Source organism: Abramis brama (genome assembly GCF_963993115.1).
Source record: "Abramis brama genome assembly, chromosome: 6".
Classification (NCBI taxonomy): Eukaryota; Metazoa; Chordata; class Actinopteri; order Cypriniformes; family Leuciscidae; genus Abramis; species Abramis brama.
The window spans coordinates 36,438,803-36,463,896 of record NC_139968.1 but is presented as its reverse complement, the minus strand read 5'-3'; the positions used below and the strand labels follow the sequence as shown (position 1 = coordinate 36,463,896).

General features: G+C 40.5%; 1 protein-coding gene across 1 annotated transcript; it reads left to right on the top strand.

The window, feature by feature from the left end:
* The first annotated feature begins 3,077 nt into the window (after positions 1-3,077).
* Positions 3,078-23,500, top strand: LOC311084865 (uncharacterized protein). Its single transcript, XM_084117158.1, has 5 exons — positions 3,078-3,213; positions 4,509-4,838; positions 18,005-18,325; positions 18,713-18,832; positions 22,366-23,500. Exons 1-4 carry the CDS (start codon positions 3,162-3,164, stop codon positions 18,793-18,795), a joined length of 786 nt encoding a protein of 261 aa, XP_083973284.1. The 5' UTR covers positions 3,078-3,161; the 3' UTR covers positions 18,796-18,832; positions 22,366-23,500.
* The last annotated feature ends 1,594 nt before the right edge of the window (positions 23,501-25,094 follow it).

Below are 25,094 nucleotides of genomic sequence, written 5' to 3'. Positions count from 1 at the left end.
TTTGCATCCTGTGATGGAACAGCATTCTGGAGCTGAATTGTTCTCCATTTTTGATCAGAAGTTTGTTGGACTCACTTGGGACCTTGTTGTTTGGACATGTTGGTCTGGTAATGAAGTGGTGAAAATTAATCAGTGTCTTTGTGTTTTTTATTATGATCATGTTGGTCAACTAGTGGTTTTAAATGTATGTCGTTTGCGTATTTCTTCTTTGTGTGAAGGGCCATGATGGCTAATTTGTTTCAAGTAATTTAAAAATATTTAATTTCATGTCCATTTAAAAAACAAAAACAATTTTGTAAATAAAAATGAAATCCAAATAATACAAAATACACTGTTTTATGACTTTTTTCATGCAGATTTTAAAGATATAAATTAAATAAATTTTGACCTGTTTTTCAAGATTAGTATGTTGAATTATTTTTTTTTTTTGTGTGAAGTAATAGGGGAATTAAGTTGTGCATTATACAACATTTTATGTATTTAAAAACTTAAAAACAATTGTTTAAAGCTTATGCAGTTGATAAATAATTTACATTTAAAATTCAGCTGCCAGTCATTAATATTCAGAAATAAGGAAAATATATTGTATACACTCCATTTTACATACTTCCTCTAGATATAGCAAATACAGAGATTATGTAGCTTACTGTAAAAAAATACAACAATTCAAAATTTACTGTAATCAGAGAATACAGTAAAATTCTGTAAATTAAATTACAGAAACGCTACTGTAAAAAATACAGTAATTGGCTGGCAACCCTGCTGCCAGTATTTTACTGTAAAATTTACAGGTAATTTTTAACAGTGTGGGTTCCAGCTCATATTGGTGTGGAGGGAAATGATTAAACAGATTTGATTGTGACAAATTCGCTGAAATTAAAGGCTGAGGAAATAATGAATGCCCCCTTTGGTAGGTGAGGTTAAATCATTAATTATAATGGACATAATGGACTAAAATCAACCCTATTTATAATGTATAAAATATATTCAATTCAATTCACGTAATTTTTATAGCACTTTTCACAATATACAATATACATTTCAATGCTGCTTTACAGAAAATGCATGTGTCTTACCAAGACTTACCATGTGAATTAAACGTGCTGCGTTCATATTCTGGGCTCATCTGCTTTTCTGTACACAACACACTTTATTAGTATGGTATTTACTGAGTTTGGTCTGCTAATGTCATTGTCTGAGCCACGTGTAATTAAACGCGTTGCATATATTACGGGCTAATTTGCTTTTCTGTACATAGTAGGCTTTGTTTTATTAGTATGATGTTGTTTACAGGGTTTGGTCTGCTAATTCCACACTGTAAAACATTTCTAACCCTCCCAAATCAAACATTTCAAGTGACCGATAACATCAAAATTTTTCAATTGGCCCAAGTGAAATTCTTGTTGCAATAGTCTGTTAACATTGGCTCAATGAGAAATAATACGTCAGACTAATTGAAAAATTTAGATGTTATCGGTCACTTTAAATTTTTGACTTGGGGATGTAATTTTTTTTTACAGTGCACTTTCTCACGAGGGGAGCGCGGGGCACAAAGTAACGCTTTTTGACTTTCTCAGTTTGTGTAAATCTACTTATGGTTCAGAGTATTTTTTTTTTTCCCCACATTAATTTCCCACATGTCTATACAATTATGTGTTTTTGTTTTATTAATACAGTATATACTTTTTTCTTGATATACCCCGAAAGAATGGAAGTGAAATGTGACAACATGCCCCATAGGTGGGGTACATTGTAACATGTGCAGGGGCACATTGTAACATAACATATGACAGCTTAAAATGTTATCTGATCTAATAAAAAGAATATACAAAACAAACTAAAATATTTTCTAGATAAAATACAATTAAAAAACTTTTTCATATAAAATAATGGCAATTTTTAATAATTAAATATAAACTAATTTTTGAGTTTTGACTATGAATGCATGAAAACACAGCTATACAACATAGTTCAAAACAAATAAATAATTAGTAATTTCTGACCATTGACTCTCAGTCTTTATTCACCCTTTTCTCACGTTTTCTCAAAAAAAAAACAAACAAACAAAAAAAAACATAGAATATAATAGCATATTTCTAATAGGGGCACATTGTAACGCAGTGTTACAACATGCCCCGCCTGCACAACTGGGATTTAAACCCGGCTAGTGTCTTCTGCTAGTTAGTGAAGCATTAAATAACTATCTCAACTGTTAAATAACATCTTGGAGATTAAAATAATATCATTTTTGTCTTATTTTAAATAAGCACAAAAAATAGAGATGAAAAATTAACTTAAGTAAGAAATTTACTTTTGCTATGGTTTAATAAATGTCTATGGATATCTTCAAAACAAATATATAATTTGGGCGGAATTTTTTTTTCTATATAGTGTTGATATGGCAACTAGTAAATACACAAAATTTCGTCATCCAAGCATGTGCGGAAGTATTTAAAACAAGCGTGTCCCTAATGTTAAACTTTTTCACGTTAAGCGTTTTAGAATGTCACGTTGTCTACATCATGCACCCTACATCCCCTAGGGGTCCCAGTCCATTACTTTTACTTTGACTAGTAGGCTATAACAACTGCGTCTCCAGTAGACCGGTCTCGAGACATACATCACTAGTCTCCAGTGAAGCAGAGGAACGACACATTATTCAATCAGAATCTGCATTCACTTGTCTGAAAAATAAATAAATAAATAAATAAATAAAGGTTATCTTTAATTTTCTCGCAGTGATTTTATTTTTATACGACCTAGAAAACACATTTGTTTATATCTCTTTCAATCAACTAATTCATTTATAATTATTTATTATTGCTGATAAATTTAAGTGATATGTTTTTGTGACAAAACAATGTGGACATTGTTATAGTTTTAAACCGGTTTGAGGACGCGGGGACACATAATCGAGTGCTGCGTTTCACCCCACAAATAAACATCGTAAACCCTACAAAATAATATTATATTTGCAACAATTATGTGATCGTAAAGATCAACGAACATGGCGAAGCGTCACTACGTCATCGCGCTACAGTGCGTGAATAATACGCAAAATATTACTTTCACTTTGGCGTCGATGTGATGCAGAGGAGGACCACATTTGCGCTATTGTGTATCATAAGATGCAATTATGTTTTAAATGAAAAGTGGTGGAAATGAAGCTTCTGTTGATGTTGCCTTTATTTCTCGTGTGTTTCATCATTCATGGTAAGATATTAAGCTTATGTTTTAGTCTCTCTTATCTAATCGATTTATATTCAACAGAAATGCATTCATCATTTTTTTTTTTTTACAGTGGGTGTTGTTATTTGACCATTGTAAGACATTTAGGCTTGTAGACATCCCACTGTAAAAACTAATTTCAGGGAGTGGCATTCAGACACACAGATCAAGAATCAGCGTATAAATCTCAACAATGATGACATGAAATGAAAAGCTTCATGCTGCAGTGCATGCTGGGTACCAGCACAGTACAGAACTCATTGGTGCTTCATATTTCTTATTTGTGCATCCTCACTCCTTTTCTCGCGTCTCAGCTCCATCGACATTAGCATGCGAGGGAAGGATGCATGGAAAGAAAATGAAGACAGGCATCTTATTTGTATGGAATATACTTAATCACCCAAGCGTCGTTATCAGCTCAAAGGATCTGGCCTTATATTGTTGAAGTTTGGTTATTTAATTAATAATAGTTAATAATAAAGCAAGATGCCCAGCTAAATATATAAGATGTGTGGTTTATTTAAAATGCAAAGGTAAAACATACATTAAAATGATTGTGACAGATGTGAAGGGGGAGGAGAATTTATAGCTTGCATCAGCTTTCTCTACAAGATGTGCTGCGTCTGAAAACTGATAAACATAACACTGCCTCAGCAGTGTGTCTGAAATCAGTTTCGCGAGTAACCTTTGTGTGCAGGCGCTGCCTGCAAGTCATTGCCTGATAGAGCAACGAGACAATAAATCACTGCCTACGTTTTCGGACGCAGCCGAAGACTCCTGCATAGGAAACACCTGTGTATCCTCACTCCTCGTTCCTCGCCTCCTCGCAGTGCAGTTAGAGAATTGAGATGTCCTTTATGATGGGGTCGTTGTGAAGTGAACTTTCTGTGCACAATGTGTTTTTGAAATTTGTCAAATTGTCACAACATTTCTGGATCTCATGCTGTAGAGCCCAATTCTGTCCCTGTAGATCTAACTTCTTGTAAAGTTCAGCTCCAACTATGGTCAAAAACTACTAAACAGATCATTAAGATCTTCATGAGCACTTGATAATTACAGACAGGAGTTTTTAATCAGGATTGGATCTGAATTCTGCATGAAGTTCGATCTCCATGAACAGGGCCTGTAAATCAATAATGTTTTTCTGCTGTTTGTTTAATTGTGGTACATTATGAATCCAGACATATTTCCCTACACACAATCTTTATGAACATTTTCACATTACTTTCCTGTTGTATAATGTTGCTTGGCTAATAATGAACTGTTGATTTCTTCTACAGGAGCGTCTGGTGCTGATACAGTTGAAGTGTCAGTGAAGGAGGGAGATTCAGTCACTCTAAGCTCTGGTGTTCAAACAAACCAACAAGACAGAATTAGATGGTATTATAATGTCACTCGCATCGCTCAAATCAATAGAGATCAGAGTAAGATCTGTACAGATGTTCAGTGTAATGAAGATACTGAGAGATTCAGAGACAGACTGAAGCTGGATCATCAGACTGGATCTCTGACCATCACAAACACCACAAACACAGACTCTGGAGTTTATAAACTGAAGATCAGCAGTGGCAGCAGCGACAGTGAAAAGATCTTCATTGTTTCTGTTCATGGTGAGTCATTATGTTAAAAGCATGTCTTGTACATTTAAATCACATCATTAATGTGTTCAGTGATATTTTTACTTTTTCTTTACCTGTATACTAAATCACATGAAGTATAAAGAATTTCTTCAAAACACTAGTGAACGTTATATATATTTTAATCAGTATTGAAAACGTTTAGTTCTCTTACGAGAGATTCTCTCGTACTGCGTAGAATACGCTAGGGGAAAATCCTTTTCCACGAGAATACTGAAGCCAAAAAATTATCCTTAATTTTGTATTAATGTAAAACGCGTTGCGGCAGCATACAGACATAGGCGAGGCAGCTCGCGCGCCTATTGGCTGGTCTCCTGGCAACTGCTTAAGCCTATCGAGCGAGACCTAGAGTGACTTCAGACCCAATGAGGGCGCTTTGCGCCCTCTGCGTCACGTTTTCAAGATGCCTTCTTGCGGCTCGTGCAAAGCCACACTCAGCGACGGGGACCACCATGTCATCTGCGCTTCCTGCCTGGGTCAAGAACATGCAGCTCTCGCGCTCGCTGATGGCGGCTGCCATCACTGCGAGCTGTTGCCATTAGCGACTCTGAGGACTCGCTTGGCACTGTTCAGCGAGACTGCGCCCACACCTGCTGTTGTGCCGCGCCGTAAAAAGCGCCGCGCTCACCGAATCCCGGAGCCCTCTCCCAGCCGTCAAAACTCGCCGGTGCGCCCGCCTGCTTCTCCGGTTTCATCAGCTTCACTTCCGGACGGACAGCGGCCGCGGTCTGCCGCCGCTTCTGTCGATGATGCTGATGAGATCGACGCGCTGCTGCGAGAGGGGGATTCCTGCTCTCTCATAGCATCAGGCAGTGAGGATTGGGCGAGCTCTGAGGATCCCGCCCCCCCTGCCCGTGCTTCTACGGGAAAGAGAGCGAGCATTGAGGCGGAGCTCATGCGCGTACTCACTCAGGCCACGGCGAGCCTCGGCCTCGAGTGGATTATGCCTGAGCAGCCTGCTCACAACCGGCTGGACGGCTACTTCCTGCCTGGGGAGCGCGTTTCACCTGCATCCAAGCCAGCGCCTTTTCTTCCTGAGCTTCATGAAGAAGTCGCTAAGTCTTGGGGCTCCCCTTTTTCGGCCAGGACACGATCCTCTGTCTCTTTGGCGTTCTCCGCTGTCGACGACGCAAAGAACAGAGGCTACCACTCCCTACCGCCGGTCGAAGAGGCTATTGCAGCGCACTTATGCCCGCCCTCTGCTGGACGGCGTGCTAAGATGGCGCTGCCCTAAAAAGCCTGCCGCACGACGTCAGCCCTGCTCCGCCGCGCTTTCTCCGCCGCCGGGCAGGCCGCGTCAGCGTTGCACACCATGGCCACGCTCCAGATATACCAGGCCGATCTCCTCCGCCAGCTGGACGAGAGAGGACCTGACGCAATCTGCGTGCCGGACTTGAGGAGCGCTACAGACTTCGCTCTTCGCGCCACCAAGTCAGCAGCACAGGCCATTGGACGGAGCATGGCCTCGCTCACCGTGTCTGAGAGACATCTGTGGCTGACGCTCTCGGACATGACTGAGTCAGAACGCACCGCGTTCCTCGACGCGCCGCTTTCCCCTGCCGGCCTCTTCGGAACCTCGGTCAAAGATTTCGGCGATAGGTTCGCTGAGGTGCAGAAAGCGACCCAGGCCATGAAGCACTTCCTCCCGAAGCGCTCCAGTTCTGCAGCAGGCCGTGCGAAACCGTCTGCTCAGAGCTCACAGCCTAAGCCTCCGCCCACCGCCTCCTCTTCACAACGCCGCCAAACCCAGAGCTCGAGACCGCGCTCTCGCTCATCTGGCCGCCGCCCCGCCTCGCGTGGCCCGCGGCAAAAGATTGCGTTGAAGCCAGAGGCCCCGAAATCGTCCTAGCACGCCTAGGAAAGCGACGGTGTCCAAGTCCCGCTGCGGCCGGACTTCCACCAAAGCTTGCCGCTCGTCCAGTTCCAGGAAATGTGACTGGTCCAGCATATTTAGCAGCCAACAAGCCGGTTCCATTGCCGGCTTGCCTGCACACAAAAGCCGTTTTTACGGCTACCCAGATAAATCCCTTAAAGAGTGTATTTTCTGGTGTCCCGGCCATGACCGACGGTGTTTCATGTGTAGAAAAAATGCCCACTACTCAGTGCCCATTCCTACACACAAGCACAGCCCTTCACACAGGGCTCGCGCACATAAAATCGACTCAGATCGATTGCGCTTCAAATGTAGCAAAAGTGCCCACTACCCAGTGCCCACAAACGCTACTTCCCACATGTCTCACGGTCCCTGTAAATACAGGACCAGTATGCATATGCTCTGCTCACGCGAGCAATGCTGTAAAGGTGGTGTATGTGCCCGCTGCTCTGCGCCCACGCCCACACACAGACATGAAACTAGCCCAGCCCTCCTCCTCTCAGCTAGACACTGCAGAGGAGTCGAGCGCGGGCATTCTGCCCGCTGTTATCAGCGCGCCCCCTGCCTCAGATGTCATGAGCGCGACGCTTATGTCACAGCACACAAAAGCCGCTGTATCGCGAGCCGATCAGAGCGTGCTTCGCATCCAGCCCCTAGCTACTCGCGCACCTGCGTGGGAAAAGCTTCCCGGGTTTTCGAGATGGGTGCTGAACATCATAAAAGAAGGCTATTCGCTGCAGTTTCGCCGACGCCCCCCCCGCCGCTTCATGGCGCGCGTCGAGACCACGGTAGAATCGAAAGTAGCTCATCTACTTCGAGCCGAGATTTTGAAACTGTTGAGCAAAGGGGCTATAGAACCCCTATCTCAAGCTCAAAGCGAAGGGGGGCTTTACAGCAGATACTTTCTGGTGCCCAAAAAAGACGGGGGTCTCAGACCCATACTAGATCTGCGGCAGCTGAACAGAGCGCTTATGAAGCGCCAGTTCAGGATGCTCACAACCAGAAAAATCCTCGCGCATGTCCGCCAGAGGGACTGGTTTGTGTCAATAGATCTAAAGGACGCGTATTTTCAAATACAGATAGCGTCACGTCACAGGCAATTTTTGAGATTCGCCTTCGAGGGCCAGGCATATCAGTACACAGTCCTGCCTTTCGGCTTGTCCCTGGCACCCCGTACATTTACGAAGTGCATGGACGCAGCGCTCGCACCCCTCAGATTACGGGGCATACGAGTGCTGAACTATCTGGACGAATGGCTGATTCTAGCCCAATCTCACTCAGAGCTCGTAGAGCACAGGACCATTTTACTCGATCACCTCGAGAATCTCGGTCTCGCAGTGAACTGGGAAAAGAGCTCGCTATTCCCCAGACAGATTATATCTTTTCTGGGAATAGAGCTGAACTCGCTGCTCGACAGCTCGCTGCTCGACAGCACGCCTGTCATCTCAGCGCACACTGGACATTCGGCGCGCAGTCGGCTCGTTCCGCTGCGGCGCGATAGTCCCTCTCAAAGCCTTTCAAAGGATGCTCGGTCTGATGGCCTCAGCATCTTCAGTTCTCCAGTTGGGCCTTCTGCGCATGCGCCCACTGCAGTTCTGGCTCAGAAAGAGAGTACCACGCACAGCGTGGGCCTCCGGTCGGCTTCGCGTCAAGGTCAATCAAGCATGCATTGCAGCTTTGAAACCTTGGGAGGCAAAAGACTGGTACCAATCAGGTTAAATCAGCTAAATGTAGGACCAGACAGACTGTCCAGGAACCAGGTTCAGACAGGAGAATGGTCTTTGCACCCACAGACAGTCCAGCTGCTGTGGAAGAAATTCGGCAGAGCGGAAGTAGACCTGTTCGCGTCTCAAGAAAACGCTCACTGTCCAGAATTTTTCTCGAAGAGCAAGGACGCGCTGACCCACGAGTGGCCTCGCCGTCCTCTCTACGCTTTTCCCCCCGTCTCCCTCCTGACTCAGGTGGTAGAACGGGTCAGGGAAGAAGGATGCTGTTGTGGCAAAAATTCATTAAACAATCATCAACTGCGTAAGAGACACTCTGAAATCAAATTGTCTTTTAAAAGTATTTATTCTTGCAAGAAGGCCCAGTTGCCACACAGAAGTCACCAGTACAGTCTGTGAAACAAGTGCGACCAGGAAGGGAGGGCAGAGGAGTCTTTATACTGCTTTCAAGGTCTTCTGCTTACAGGCCCTTATCTAAACAAGGGAAGGTTTCTCTGCTAGTCATCTAATCCTGCTGAGTTTATTCTTACAAACTCACAAGTTCTAAATTGGACGGCCTCTGACCATAGGGGTCAGAGGTCCCTTTTCAATCTGCCTCCTCCTGACGTCACACCTGTTTCCCAGAGTTTAAAAACACACACTATTGTGTAAGTAAGAGAAACAGAAAATCTGCCATTACAGTCCCCCCTTTTTATCATTCATTGATAATTAATTGAAATCAAACACATCAAACCATAATAAGGAAAAAAAATGAACCAAGTTTAAGTCTTATATCACACTTATACTTCTCATTTCTGATTTTCATATAACTGATCACTCTTCTTTAAACTTGTAGGAAGAAAACAAGATTAAAATAAGCTTAGGCTGTTTTTGTGAAGATAGGCCCTTAATTTTATAGCAAGCAAATAAATGTTTATTCTGAAACCGGGCTAGACGAATAAGCACTGTTATTGCATCCCCAACACTATAGATCGGACCCTCAGTCATCTCAGTATAAACAAGAAAAAGTGTAGGTTATTTAGTAGGAAAACAACACATCAGTTCAACACATATCAATTCAACACCCCTTGTTGATTTCAGCAAACTATTACACAAAGAAAAGATAGATAAAAAATATCCCTCAATTCAAACCCTGTCCTTGTATGCCACCTCGTAACACGGATGGCTACTGTTTTCAACCCTCTTTACACATTATCATCGTCCTTAGAAAGAAAGAATTTAGAAAGTAAGAAAATAGGAAAATGAAAAACACCCCCCAATTTACCACGTTACTGTAGCTTCCACTACTTCCACCATCTGCTTAATTTTGTTCATCCTTGGGATAGGCTGTGATTTTCACCAATTGAACAGACATTCCAGTACTCGTATTCACCCATGAATAACAAAATTATCAGAATAACACATACAATCATAACTCCTATAGCCTACATTCAGCCCTTTCCATTAATCCACGCCCATCTACATATTTCATAACCGTATTTTGTTAACTTTTAATTCAATCGGGCAATGGTTTTACTTAGTAAGCTCTATTTAATACACTATTTAAAAAAATCTAACCAGAAGAGTTTTATGATTTTATCCATTCTATCCAATGTGTTTGTTAAAAATTAACTCTGACTTTTTGCTTATTACCGTACTTCACATCATTGAATAGAATTTCCACTTTTCCTGAAAACATTTGCACCAATCAAATCATTAGATACCAATCAAATAAAATCATCAAAATCGTCACAAAACAAATTATTCTGCTAAACTTAAACCATTAGTTGGTCCACATCTTCCTCCAGGTGTGTTGACCATCTCGTTGCCCCATGGACGTTCCGTCTTCACCAATATGACACTTTGCGTGCCGTAGAGAGGACTAGCTGGTCGTCCCTTCTGGTGTGACCTGTTGAATCAACAGCCTGAAACATATTGTCACCAGATAATTTTGCTCACTGAATAGCACTCAGGGTCCTTGTTTTCCCTGAAACACACTCAACCCACTTTGCTCATGTCAACAAAACAATATTTATACATTTGGAACAGAATCAGTTCTGTTCGACACAATCCATCCTGACATTCTGCAAAGGGAAAATTTTAAGTTACGCACTGCGCAGGTGTGCACCTTTCTGCCACAATAATAACCCAGGCCAGGATAGTTAGCCACATTCATCCATAGCAATCATTTTACTTGGCACAGTCTGCCCTGTATCAAAAGTCTGCATGCTCTGTAAAGAAAAACAACCGTCGAGGTTATTGTCAGATAATAAAGTACACATAGTTTCTTTTGTCTGCTGTGCTGCTGCGGCCTTTGCTGCCGAATCTGCCCTGGCGTTTCCTGTTGAAACAGTCCTTTTTGACTGACACTTACAGACAGCAATTTTGTTAGGCATAAGAATGGCTTCTTGCAGGGCTTTTTACCAAGTTAAACCCAGTGTCCTCCCAACATTTATTGTCCTGCTGCGATTGCATTCATCAAATTTGAACCCCTTGGTATGGCAATTGTTACCATCCCCCTTTTGATTGCATGATCCAACTCATGCATCAATTTAACAATGATGTTTGCATAAACAAAGTTTTCAACACTAACCCAAATGTTGTCCTTCAACCAAATTTCCCCCCCAGACATCTTTCTCTGCCTCTGAAACAAAACATTACGTAAGCCACAATCTCATCTTCTTATCTAATAATTTGAAGGGCACCGGCCCTGAGTCTCACTTTTCAGGCCTGTTATTTGGTCTCTTAAGTCAGTCATCTACAAACATTTTTCAATGTCAAAGTCATCAATTGTTTCTATCAGGTCAGGTCGTGGTGTACAGACTTGGTCAGTATCAGTCAAACAACATTCTCCTCCCTTTGTTCACAATAATCTACAGAGCTTGATGATCAAATTTCTTTCAGATTTGTCATTTGCCTTAACCCATCTGTAATGATAAAACTCTCGTTCCAGAGGTTAATGACACAATATACACACTATGGGGACAGAATAGCTCCCCTAAACTAACACATACCAAACATGAATCAACACTCATAAAACATACAATGCTGTCACCATCCAACACACACACATACCTGACTATTAACCGCTCATATTCTCATATTCATATCTTTGATTTTAACTCTAAACATATTTGAATTTTAAATAAGATTTTAAACTTCTCATTTTCCTGTAGCTTTTATCTAATTTTACATGGTCTCTTTACCAGTTTCAAAGCACGTTTGTTCATTATTCATTCTCTTAGAAAAGTCAGCTGGGTTGTTTTGATTCATTATCATTATTTTGCTTCAGCTTGCTTTACCATGCCGATAACAGAAAGACTGACAGAATACCATCCGTTCCTTCACTCAAGCAGTCTCTCTCACTATCATTAATAATCTTTTCAACACCCTCCTAAGACTGTAATTTAGACAAAACATAATAATAAATTCATTACAATAACCTTTGACCATTAACCTTTATCCAGACTTTTCTTGAATCTACAAAAGCTGTCTTCATCTTTAGCCACCACCATGTCTAGCGACCTTCAGGAGTTAAAACTATCTTACATATATATTATTTCAATATCAACATTTCTATAATTTTCCTTTTTTCCTTGCCCATAAGACAACCATCATCATGTTCCTGACATAAATTAAGTTTTGTTACTGTCTCCACAACAAATAATGACAATCACCTCACAGTCTCAGCTGGCTCTTGAAAGCCCATTCCCATCAGCTCTTTACCTATAATTATCTTCTCTTCAGGGTGTTGTCCCCTGGCATTGTTGCAGACACTTGTCATAATGAAAAACAAGCCATACAATAAATGCGGTTTCTGGTGAGTGGTATATAGAGGAACTCACATTTTCTGGGTCAGACTGCCGTAACTCCTTACAGCCCATCTCCCCTCTCAGTGATCTGCTGATGCTGCTGGCCTCACAGTCACCTGCTCAACTCTAATACCTTTCTCACATAAAAACACCTCCCTTCAGGAGATGGCCAGTGTCGGCGTGACCCCCTGCCTTAGGTTGACCTCTGGCCAAAGGTTCTTACCCGTCCTTGAGTAGCCACTTCGTGCACACTGGTAACCGCTCTTTCCCACCACGAAATCAGTTTTCCCCAACAGACTCAGTTGTTTTCTGGAGCTTAGGAAAGGCACATTCAAGAGTCACCAGAGCACTCTGGACTGCCTAATAGTGTTAACACAGGGAGACAGGTTAATAACAACAGTATTTAATCACTTAAATCTTTTAAACATCTTCAAATCAGCAAAATCGCAATAATGAGCTTACACTCAGTAAATTTAGTTATCACAACGTCCATTCAGTGTACAGTTACATCTGTAGCCGGAGCCAACAGCCCTGTATCATGGTGGAGGCTAAAATCAGACAAAGAAGTTACTGGGCCTAAACTAGTCAAAAATGTAATTTCTATCATTTAAGGTCATTATTCTTCTTAAAGACTTCTTTAAAGTCATTCAGTTTTACTTTTAAAACATTTGCCCTCTCAATGTATAAATTCTGAACTGCCTGTAGCCTGATTTCTTTTAACATCTCTATGTCTATGGTTTTCAACTGAAACACTGTGCCTTACTATATTATGACACAGGCTCAGATAACAGCTTTTAGCTGACATTGAATGAGAGATACTCTGAGGCATTTAGGACTGGTACACTGCGTTATCATAAACTTCTAAAATCAAACTTTATATACCATCTTTTAACTCTAGCCCAGCTTAAGGCATCTTTGCCAGAAATGAAATGCGTTTTCAAATAAACATAAATTTTATATTTGTCTTTTGCCCACATCAGGGAATTTAGACATTACAAATTTCCACTCAGATTGTGTCTCTGTCGCATTGGCTGTTTCAGCCACAGCACACACCAGATTTAGATAAGCAAACTGTTTCAGCCAAATCACAAGCTTATCTTTTGAAAGCAAAACATCAGCTCCTAGTTCTTTCATGGTCAACACTATTCCTCCACGTTCAAAACACTAACAATCTGTTTTTTTAACCAGATGCCTTTCTACACATTTTACATTTAGCAACTGTTAATCCCGTAACACTGCTTCTGCTTATTTTATCTTAAAGAAAGAATAATAATTATTCTAGTTCTTAATAACGTTTCACATGTCATCTCAATTTTAGTTGTCAGGCTCTCAATTACCATAATTTAATACCTGACTTCAGTGTTTTCTCTTGGAGTTTATCAATCTTCTTTTAGGATTCACACTAACTTTTGAGGCTGCCCTCTCTGCTTGTGATACATTTTATTATAAGTTGTGATAAAACTCATTAGATTTGTCTCTCTATATCATCTAAAACCTTATCAAAGCGTTTCATTCAAAACACAATCATCCTTTTAGTTAACGGTACTTTTAAAATATTTTGCAACTCATTTGTTGGAGTCATTAATTTTACATCATCCTGTATTCATCAATTCACTAGCTCTTTCCTTCAAAAGGATTCCCTTAAGACTTAAATCTTTCAACCTTCTTTTAACCTTCAATCTTCTTACGACTTCCATCTATTAACTTTCCTTCAACTTTCTTTTCTCCCTTATTTACTTGCACGTTCTTTTCACTTTCTTCAGCACTGCGTTCACATTCTTAGTTCTTTCTCAGACGAAAACTTTAACATCGTCATTTAAATACTGTTCTACTTTCAAAAACCCACATTAATACACGTCACTTTCACGTTATCACTTTCTTTTCTGAGTGTCCATTTACACTTACGGACTAAATGGCCCTGCTGACCACAATTAAAACACTCTCTTTGCCTATAGTTTGATCATTGAGCTTGCAAACGGCTCCAACTTACTGCACACCCTTGAAGCAGTGTGTCCCCATCAGGAATGTAAACAGAGCCACTGATAAGCAGTTCTCTGTATTCTTTTACAGTCCACCAGTGGCGGATTCAATCACATAGCCAAATCATAATCTTCATCATTATTATTGGCAGCACATTAATTTCCATAAGTTGCAAAGAAAATCACTCAACATATTCTAAAGGGTTTTCACTAAACATTTCCTTTCTAAACTTCACATTTCTTTGAAGTCAAGGCTTCAGAGCACAGCTGCTTACAGCGTTTGCTCTCTTCTGTCTCACTGTTTGGTTCAGGACTCTTCATAAAGTATACAATTTGTACTAAATGCCATCAATTTCATTAGCACTGGTTGGAAACAGTATTCCTCTATCAAATGGTTAGTCTGCAGATTCAACTTAATGTTATCATTATTTTCTCAGTCCCACTTATCTCTGCTGTTTCACATGATCTCTTTTTTTGCTTTTCATTCAAACCAACATTCAACCGTTGCTTCACAGTTTTTTACACACATGTTTTGCACAGGCACAACTTTTCTATGTCTAACATGCCCTTTTCCCCATAGTTTTCTTCATTGCACAGTACACTGGTGTGCAATATTTACTGTTGGATGTTCCCATAATGGCTGCCTTTTTCCTGTCACTATTGCCCGTGGATTTTAATCTTTTATTAGCGCGCACTAACTGACTGTTCACCCAAGCTCAGAAGGTTGAAAATTAATTTCCGCTTACTCTCAATGTATTTCAGCTCCTTGAATTAATTTCCTAACAACGAGTACTCGGCTTCGGTCCGGACAATACCTTGACCCCTGAGATCTCACTTTCCGTGCCCTTTTTTAAAAGCCGCTCTTCCCCGTACCACAGCTCTAGTTTCAGTTCCCAAATACAGCCATCATGGTTCACCCATACATTTTCTCAAAATCCCCAAAAGAAAATAAATTTAGCTGTCTCTTACCAGAGATTTTCTGTTGCCACTCGGATTCGTTTTCTTAATTCCAGTGGTTGCTTCCTCCAGACCCCGGCGGAACGGCCCCTCGTCCCTCAAAACTTTTCGGGGTAGGGCTGTGACTCTGAGTCCAGGAGGCCAATTCACCGTCCGCTCTCGGGTCTGAAGGGCACATCCAAGGAATCCCACTTCTGACACCAATTGTTGTGGCAAAAATTCATTAAACAATCATCAACTGCGTAAGAGACACTCTGAAATCAAATTGTCTTTTAAAAGTATTTATTCTTGCAAGAAGGCCCAGTTGCCACACAGAAGTCACCAGTACAGTCTGTGAAACAAGTGCGACCAGGAAGGGAGGGCAGAGGAGTCTTTATACTGCTTTCAAGGTCTTCTGCTTACAGGCCCTTATCTAAACAAGGGAAGGTTTCTCTGCTAGTCATCTAATCCTGCTGAGTTTATTCTTACAAACTCACAAGTTCTAAATTGGACGGCCTCTGACCATAGGGGTCAGAGGTCCCTTTTCAATCTGCCTCCTCCTGACGTCACACCTGTTTCCCAGAGTTTAAAAACACACACTATTGTGTAAGTAAGAGAAACAGAAAATCTGCCATTACAGATGCTCAGTGCTGCTTGTAGCCCCACTTTGGATGAGCCAACCTTGGTTCCCAATTGTGATGCAGTTAGCGAGCACCGCCCCGTGGCCAGTGCCTCTGAGGAGGGATCTCCTCTCTCAAGCCAACGGCTCGATTTGGCATCCTCACCCAGAGCTGTGGTCCCTCCATGTGTGGGCCATCAACGGGTACCCGCTGACCTCCCACAGGGAGTGTTAAACACTATCATACAGGCCAGAGCTCCGTCTACGCGACGTCTCTATGCCTCAAAATGGTCAGTGTTCTCTAGCTGGTGCACAGCTCGTGGTGTGTCACCCCTGCATTGCGGTGTGACGGAGGTTCTCTCCTTCCTACAGGAGCTGTTGGATAAGGGCAGGTCCCCTTCCACGCTCAAAGTCTATGTAGCGGCCATAGCAGTGTTCTCTTCAACCACGCTCGGCCAGTCTATTGGAAGGAACAATTTAGTCATTCGCTTCCTTAGAGGAGCTAAGAGACTGAATCCTCCCAGACCTCCCACAGTCCCTATATGGGACCTTTCTACGGTACTGGAAGCCATGAAAGGTCATCCATTCGAGCCCTTGCAGAAGATTGATCTTAAACACCTGTCTTTCAAGACGGCGTTTCTTCTGGCTCTCGCTTCAGTGAAGCGCATAGGGGACTTACACGCGCTCTCAGTAAGCGCAACGTGCATGGAATTTGGGCCGAATGACTCTAGAGTTATACTCAAACCTAAGCACGGTTATGTTCCTAAATCCCTCAATACACCGTTCAGAGCACAGGTCATCTCCCTGTCTGCTCTGCCGGTCACTGAAGGAAATATGGACGAAAGCTCCCTTTGCCCAGTCAGGGCGTTAAGAGCTTATGTGTCTCGCTCGTCTGTTTTCAGACAGACAGAGCAGCTCTTTGTTTCATTCAGCGGGCGTTCTAAGGGACTAGCCGCTTCGAAACAGACCCTATCCAGATGGGTAGTGGACGCAATAGCGCTAGCTTACACAACCAAGGGCATGCAGTGCCCGCTGGGTGTCAAAGCGCACTCCACGAGAAGCATGGCTTCATCGTGGGCCTGGTCAAGTGGGATTGCCTTGCAAGATATTTGTATGGCGGCAGGCTGGGCCTCTCCGTCTACATTTATAAGGTTTTACAACCTAGAGGTTCCCGCACTACAGGCCAGACTACTGTCGGTCTAGTATGGCCAAAATCTCATAACTGGCGCTGTCAGTTATGCAGCTATTGAGTATTGCAATCCTTGCTCTATGCTGCTATAAGGAAGATAGTGGCTAAAACCCCCCTCTCTTCCAGGATTCCCTGTGAGTCCCCTGGGTGATTATGTACTGTATGAACTCCGGGCTGTCGCCCTTGAGTCTATGGTATCAGATCCCAGCACGCACGGCGTTTTACAGTAGGTTCCCCTAGCGTATTCTACGCAGTACGAGAGAATCTCTCGTAAGAGAACGTACTCGGTTACTAACGTAACCTCGGTTCTCTCTAGAGAGAGGAACGAGTACTGCGTATCCTGCCGTGCCTGCACGCGTTCTGGTTACTTCGACTATGAAAAACCAGAGATATAATGCCTGCGAGCGGTATTATAGACCTAAGCCACGCCCGTCTCGGCGGGACGTGACGCAGAGGGCGCGAAGCGCCCTCATTGGGTCTGACGTCACTCTAGGTCTCGCTCGATAGGCTTAAGCAGTTGCCAGCAGACCAGCCAATAGGCGCGCGAGCTGCCTCGCCTATGTCTGTATGCTGCCGCAATGCGTTTTACATTAATACAAAATTAAGAATAATTTTTTGGCTTCAGTATTCTCGTGGAAAAGGATTTTCCCCTAGCGTATTCTACGCAGTACTCGTTCCTCTCTCTAGAGAGAACCGAGGTTACGTTAGTAACCGAGTACGTTTTTCCATTGGTTGTTAGTTTTGACAGTTGGTGTTGTTCTGGTACATGTCATTGACAGTTTCTCATCATATAATCTCTGTTCATTTTTTATAATCATCTGCATCTGTTATTTCATACTCAGTATTTTTTAGCTCACCATGAATCAAAAGTGCAGATGATTAGATGTAAAATATTTATAAGGACAAAACGTGAATAAATGTTGCTTTTCAGACTGAAAGTCAAGAGAGTGTGTTTAATCCATTCTCTCAAGTTCTTTGTCTGTCCCTCAAAACAAGCTCCTTTCAGCATCTGTTAGTTTGTGTTTCAGGTGTTTCTGCTGCTGAACGAGAAGAAGAGAAGAGAAAGGAGGGAGAATCTGTCACTTTATACACTGGTGTAATAAACAACACAAATAATTTGATGACGTGGTATTTTAATGACACTCTCATCGCTGAAATCACTGGAGATCAGAGTAAGATCTGTACAGATGATCAGTGTAAAGAGAGATTCAGAGACAGACTGAAGCTGGATCATCAGACTGGATCTCTGACCATCACAAGCACCAGAAACACAGACTCTGGAGAATATAAACTACAGATCAGCAACAGCAGATTCAGCATCATTAGGAGCTTCAGTGTTTCTATCACTGGTGAGTCTCATTTGGTCATTAAGTATATTTTCCATTGAGCAGTTTTAGAAAACCATTCACTATTTATACCGACCCTGTAAATGTTTTCTTTGTGGCCTGTTTTGAAAAAGTGAGCTTTTTGACTCAACATTCTATTGTTAATAACAAGAAAAGTGCATCATACTGTATCAGTCAGTTTTCCTTTGAACGTTGTTTCTTGTCGATCTCACAGAGCTGATGCTGTTTCAGCTGATGTTGCTCAAGAACACAACCATGGCACAATTTATGAGTTAAATCAATATTATGGAGCTTACTACTGCAAATGGAAAGATGTTAACATCAGTCAACAGCATTGGTAAAATCAATTATTAGATGATCTATTAATAATGACTGTCTGTCTTCATCCAGGTTCATCTTCAGCTGTTATAGCAGGAATAAGTGCTGCTGTTGTTCTGCTGTTTGTGACTGTAGCAGTCGCTGCTGTGATTTAATATCACTACAGGAGACATATAGCAGCAAGACATTATGGCAAGTATAACATACAGCTGATTATACAAAATGTAAATATGGGATTTATTGTGCAAGTAATTTTTTAGAAATATGTGACCCTGGATCACAAAACCAGTCATAAGTCGCACGGGTATATTTGTAGCAATAGCCAACAATACAATGTATGTGTAACGTCCATGGGCTGAAGAAAGCGCATGACGAAGGATATTCAGAGAATCCAGGTATTTAATAGTAAACTCAGGAGTAACATCACGTTTACACAAACAATAACCGACAGAGGACTGAACAGAACAGGGAGTATAAATACATAAATATATAATGAGGGAACTAAACAGGCACAGGTGGAGGAAGATCAACTAATCAGGGACTAACGAGAAGGTGCAGACATGACAGAATATACTGACAATAGGCCTATGGGTCAAAATGATCGATTTTTCTTTTATGCCAAAAATCATTAGGATATTAAGTAAAGATCATGTTCCATGAAGATATTTTATAAATTTCCTACCGTAAATATATAATACATTTATTCTTGTGATGAATGCAGCACAATCACGAACATAAATGGACAACTTTAGGCGATTTTCTCAATGTTTAGATTTTTTTGCACCCTCAGATGTTCAAATAGTTGTATCTCGGCCAAATATTGTCCTATCCTAACAAACCATACATCAATGGAAAGCTTATTTCTTCAGTTTCTCAATTTAAAAAAATGACCCATGTGACTGGTTTTGTGGTCCAGGTTCACATTTGTTAAAGTATATATTTGTTTTCTAATTGACCAAAGTACGAGTTTGTGTTTTTCAAACAGCAATCAATACACCACACAGTTCTTATCAGGTGAGATACTAAATCTATCTGCAAAAAACCCTGAATGTACAGCAGACTGACAACTGTGAGAACTATTAATGCCCTACAAAATTGAAAATCAGTTCATTTGGAGTTTGTTTCAGGAGTTTGAAACCGCTTGCTTTGAAATCCCATTGGTTTGTGGTGATTATGTTATTGGTGCTGTCATTTTTGTTGAGCGTTATTCAAACATATTCATCTAAGCTAAAAAGTAATAAAATGTAATAAAGTGATTGAAATAGTTACACTACTTATTACATTTTAAATAGGGTAACTTGTAATCTGTTACATTTCTAAAGTAACCTTCCCAACACTGTGTATCTGTTCGTGTTTTCTGTCTGAATGTAGGGGAGAGCGGGGCACAAAGTAACGCTTTTTGACTTTCTCAGTTTGTGTAAATCTACTTATGGTTCAGAGTATTTATTTTTTCCCACATTAATTTCCCACATGTCTTGTACAATTATGTGTTTTTGTTTGAATATACAAAAAATATACAAAACAAACTAAAATATTTTCTAAATAAAATACAATTAAAAACTTTTTCATATAAAATAATTTTTAATAATTAAATATAAACACATTTTTGAGTTTTGACTACGAACACAGGAAAACACAGCTATACAACATAGTTCAAAACAAATAAATAATTAGTAATTTCTGAACATTGACTCTCAGGGCCCTATCTTGCACCCAGCGCAATTGACTTTGTACACCGACGCATGTATCATTCCTATTTTGCACCCGCGCAAAGCACGCTTTTCCCTCCACAGAAGCACGTCGCTAAACTAGGGAATGAACTTGGGCGGTTCAGCGCAAAAAAGGAGGCGTGTACCGGTGCAAACATTCCTTCATGCTATTTTGCAGGTTTAGAAAACAACCTGGAAAAAATAGTTTAAAGTCAGTGGCGCATTGCACTTGTTATTCATATGCTATTTTAAGGGTGCATGCTTGGCCATAATCAATGTAGCGTGTGCACAACGCGCATACACTTTGATTCTCTCATCTACACAGAAGCAGCAGTTTTCATTTTTGTAAATCATACATTATTACAATAGATAGATAGATAGATAGATAGATAGATAGATAGATAGATAGATAGATAGATAGATAGATAGATAGACAATTTATTATCAAAGCATACATCTAGCTTACACATTTACCCAAACAAGTTAATTTGGGTGGGTTAAATTTCTCCATCCCCAACGTCCCTGACGAGAGTTGCTCTCCTTGGCTGTGAACCGCTGCCGGCGCGCGCCTGGCAAATCCGCCGTTATAATAGGAATCCGCTTTAGAACAAGCGCGCCTGTTCTTAAAGGGAATGTGAGATGACGCTCTGATTGGTTTATTTCACGTTACGCCCAAACCACACTTATGAATAATGAAGCTACTTCAGACCAACCCCTTTTAGATTTGCGCCAGGCGTAAGAGTCATTTATCCCGCCGGGAAAATAGCAACAGCGCCGAGACCCGCCCACAAAGTTACTTGCGCTTTGCGCTTTGACACTTGCGTTTCAGATCGTTAAAATAGGGCCCTCAGTCTTTATTCACCTTTTTCTCACGTTTTCTCAATAAAATTAATAAAAGTATAGAATATAATAGCATATTTCTAATAGGGGCACATTGTAACGCAGTTACAACATGCCCCTGCCTGCACAACTGGGATTTAAACCCTGCTAGTGTCTTCTGCTAGTTAGCGAAGCATTAAATAACTATCTCAACTGTTAAATAACATCTTGGAGATTAAAACAATATCAGATTTGTCTTATTTTAAATAAACACAAAAAATAGAGATGAAAAATTAACTTAAGAAATTTACTTTTGCTATGGTTTAATAAATGTCTATGGATATCTTCCAAAAAAAAAAAAATTGGCGGATTTTTAAAAAATATATATAGTGTTGATATGGCAACTAGTAAATACACAAAGTTTCGTCATCCAAGCATGTGCGGAAGTATTTAAAACAAGCGTGTTACAACTAACCCCCCCCCCCCGTTAGGTTGTGCCCCGTGCTCCCCTATGTGTGGTTTCATTCAGAATCATCTCACAGATACACCAATTCTAATTGATGTATTTAAGAGAGTGCTGCTCTTGTTCTGGTTTACTTCCGAAAGAAGAACAAGGGTCTTTACATTTAACAAGCATCAGAGAGAAAAACACATTTCTGTGTGTGTGTATCTGAATCATCAATCCTGAACATGTCAGAAGGAGAGTCGTAGATACAAGTGCAAGTATAGCAGTTTAATGAGACAGACAGGACAGCGAAATACTCAGGAAAGCACAGTCATAGGCTGGCGAACTCAATGCAATGATCCGAAAGAGAGAGAGATAGGAATCAAACTCAGTGTGGAAACTCAGACCGGACAGCTACAGGTAGTTGAAGAAAACTCTAGATCGATCTCCGAACTGCTTGGAAGCACAGACGAGATGCAGGAATGACTCAGCTTGGAACTCTGACACAGGAACTGAGAGGGAGAACAAAACAAGAGTGACGAACCGACACCAAGCATATCTCACTCCAGCTAGATATAGACAGCTGAATGACTGACTGAGTGATCAGCTGGTTAGGAAACAAACAAGCCACCACACACACAGACCCTACACCTACAGACACACCAGACAGATACGCAAAATGAACACATGGATCTATGAACCGTGACAGAACATTTGTTTTACTTTCTGTTCATTTGTTTTCTTCATTTCAGGTGACTTTTCTCACAGAACAAACGTCCTTTGTTGAAGGATGTCACTGAGATGTCCCTTCATCAGCCTGAGAACCCTCAGATAGATGCTGCTAAAAGGACGTCCCATAATCAAACTAAGACTCCTCAGACGGATGTCATTATGCATGTTTATGCAGTTACTATTAGTATTATTAGCATTTGCCACTTGAACTATCCTTTAGAAAAAGGTAATATCACAAGTTACCGACTCTTCATGGCAGATTTTTGTGTGCTATTCTGAAATAGCTGTATTAAAACCTCTTTACTAGCGACGCTAACACAGTGGGCCATGCTTGTTTCAAACTGGAAGGTTTTTTTTTTTTTTTACTTCACCAAAAAACTCCCAAGTGTCTTATTTTATAAGAAACCATGACTAGGACTGTTGTCATGAACTGCAGTCATTTATGTTTACTTAGCCTACTGTATGTCATTTTCCAGTGTTGCTCAAAAATGGGGATGAAAGGAAAGAGGCTAGTTTATTGCACTTTTATGTTGATTTGTTGTTTAATGTATGTGATTCTTTTTTACAGAATCCAGATTTCCATTTACTTCAAATCTATGCTAACTTTCATTAATAATAATATCATAGTAAATTGCAGTTCATATGAAATATACATATGTATTTATTTATTTGTAAAATTTAAAATTTATTTGTAAAATTTCAATCTAAAATCTCGCTTAGGGCACTAATAGAGTCTGGGCCGGACCTGTACAGGCTACTCAGTGTCCTTATTGTTGACAAAAGTGAATGTTTTTCTCTATATTTTCTTGTAATAAATGTGTTGTAACCTGTAACATTGTGTCTTTTGTGAAGCATTTTATAAAGATGCTGATTCATGTTTTTGCTGCTGAGTTTATGCATTTTTTATGTATTTTCAAAATATGAATTTATCGTTCTGTGTTCCCTTACACACTTCTATATATATCTACACAAAAAAACCCTGTAGATTCATGTGTAGTATTATTCTGGAATAAACTGTTAATAATTCAACACTGAACAGTGAATCAGATCATGTTGAACAGTGTGAAGAGTGTCTGATGACTGGAATCAGAAGGCAAGAGGTTTCAGTTTGACTCTGACGATGAACTTCAGTAAAACTGATACTGTGAGATGGCAGACGGGTTTAACTACTTATTTTTGTTATTCTGTACACTGAGAATTGAATAAATATGCAAATAAACGCAAACATTTTTAAATCACTTGAGTTAGGCTATATTTTACCATGAAATGTTGTTTAAACACAATTCACACAATATTCTTCTACTTTTAGCCATTTAACAGTCGGACAGTTACAAAGAGTATTTTAAATGTAAAAAAAAAAAAAAAAAAAGAATCCATTAAGAAGCGTTAAAGTCTTGATATGGACCAGATGATCTATACCATTATATGTGCAAATACAGTGTGTGAAACTAGGAGGGTCAAACTGGTGTGGGAGGATTCACATCAGACTGAGTGTTTCAGCACATAGTTTCACCAGATACTGAACAACGGAAGAAAATGTTTCACATGTTTGCTTTGTTATTTTTGTGCTGGTGCCGTCTGATCGGTAAGTTATAAATATATTTTTGGGGGTTAATTTAGTGAAAAAGCTGCTATTTTCGATGGCTATAGCTGTACAAATGGATCATGGATATTGTGAGATTTGCTTACTTTGAATTCAGGTCTCTGTTGAAGACAATGACATTTCCATCTCTACAAATGTCATAAAAATAAAATGTTAAAAGGGTGATCAGCTCTGCTGATGACTGCTCGGTTGGGATTGGTCTTAAGGAAGAGGAGAGTATAAAGCCTCACTGATCTCCACTGAAGCTAGACTTGTTTTCTGCTGGTTGGACTCGTTTGTTGTTTCTGTACATTGCTGCTGCTGTTCAGTTGTGATTTATTTCAAAACTTTTAACCCATTTTATTTATTTGTATTGTTAAAAGCTTGTATAAATAGTGTTACATTGATGTAGGCACTTTTTGTGGCTGAACCCAACTGATAAACTATCTGTTATCTGATGTTTCTCTTGTAAATATTGTAAAATGGACCAAACTTAACTTGGAAGTCGGAGTGGGTGCCTTTTTTATTTTTGTAATGATTTTCTCCAGTTAAAAGTAGAGAGGGAGTCAGGGAACTATTCGGTTGTTTCTTTCCATTTTCTTTACTTAAAGGGATACTCCACTTTAAAATGAAAATTCTGTCATCATATACTCACCCTCATGTTGTTTCAATCCTTTATGAATTTCTTTCTTCTACTGAACAGAAAGGAAGATATTTAGAAGAATGTCAGTAACCAGACAGTTTCTGGTCCCATTGACTTACATAGTATATATTTTTTTCCCTACTATGGAATTCAATGAGACCAGAAACTGTCTGGTTACTGACATTCTTCTAAATATCTTCCTTTCTTTTCAGCAGAAGAAAGAAATTCATACAGGTTTGAAACAACATGAGGGTGAGTATATGATGACAGAATTTTCATTTTAAAGTGGAGTATCCCTTTAAGGTAAGTGTGGATTGGGTCCATATAGATAGAGTTTGGGGCTTTTCCAATTCCTGAAGTCAACACTTCCGATACTTGTGTTACACCAATAAACCTTGTTGTACCACATTTCTGTTATTTTTGGTATGTAACATGGAGCCAAACATTTTTTTTTTTTTTTTTTTTTTTTAGTTAACATTAACTTTAATGTTGCTTCCCCTATCCTATGGGTGGAACATAACATT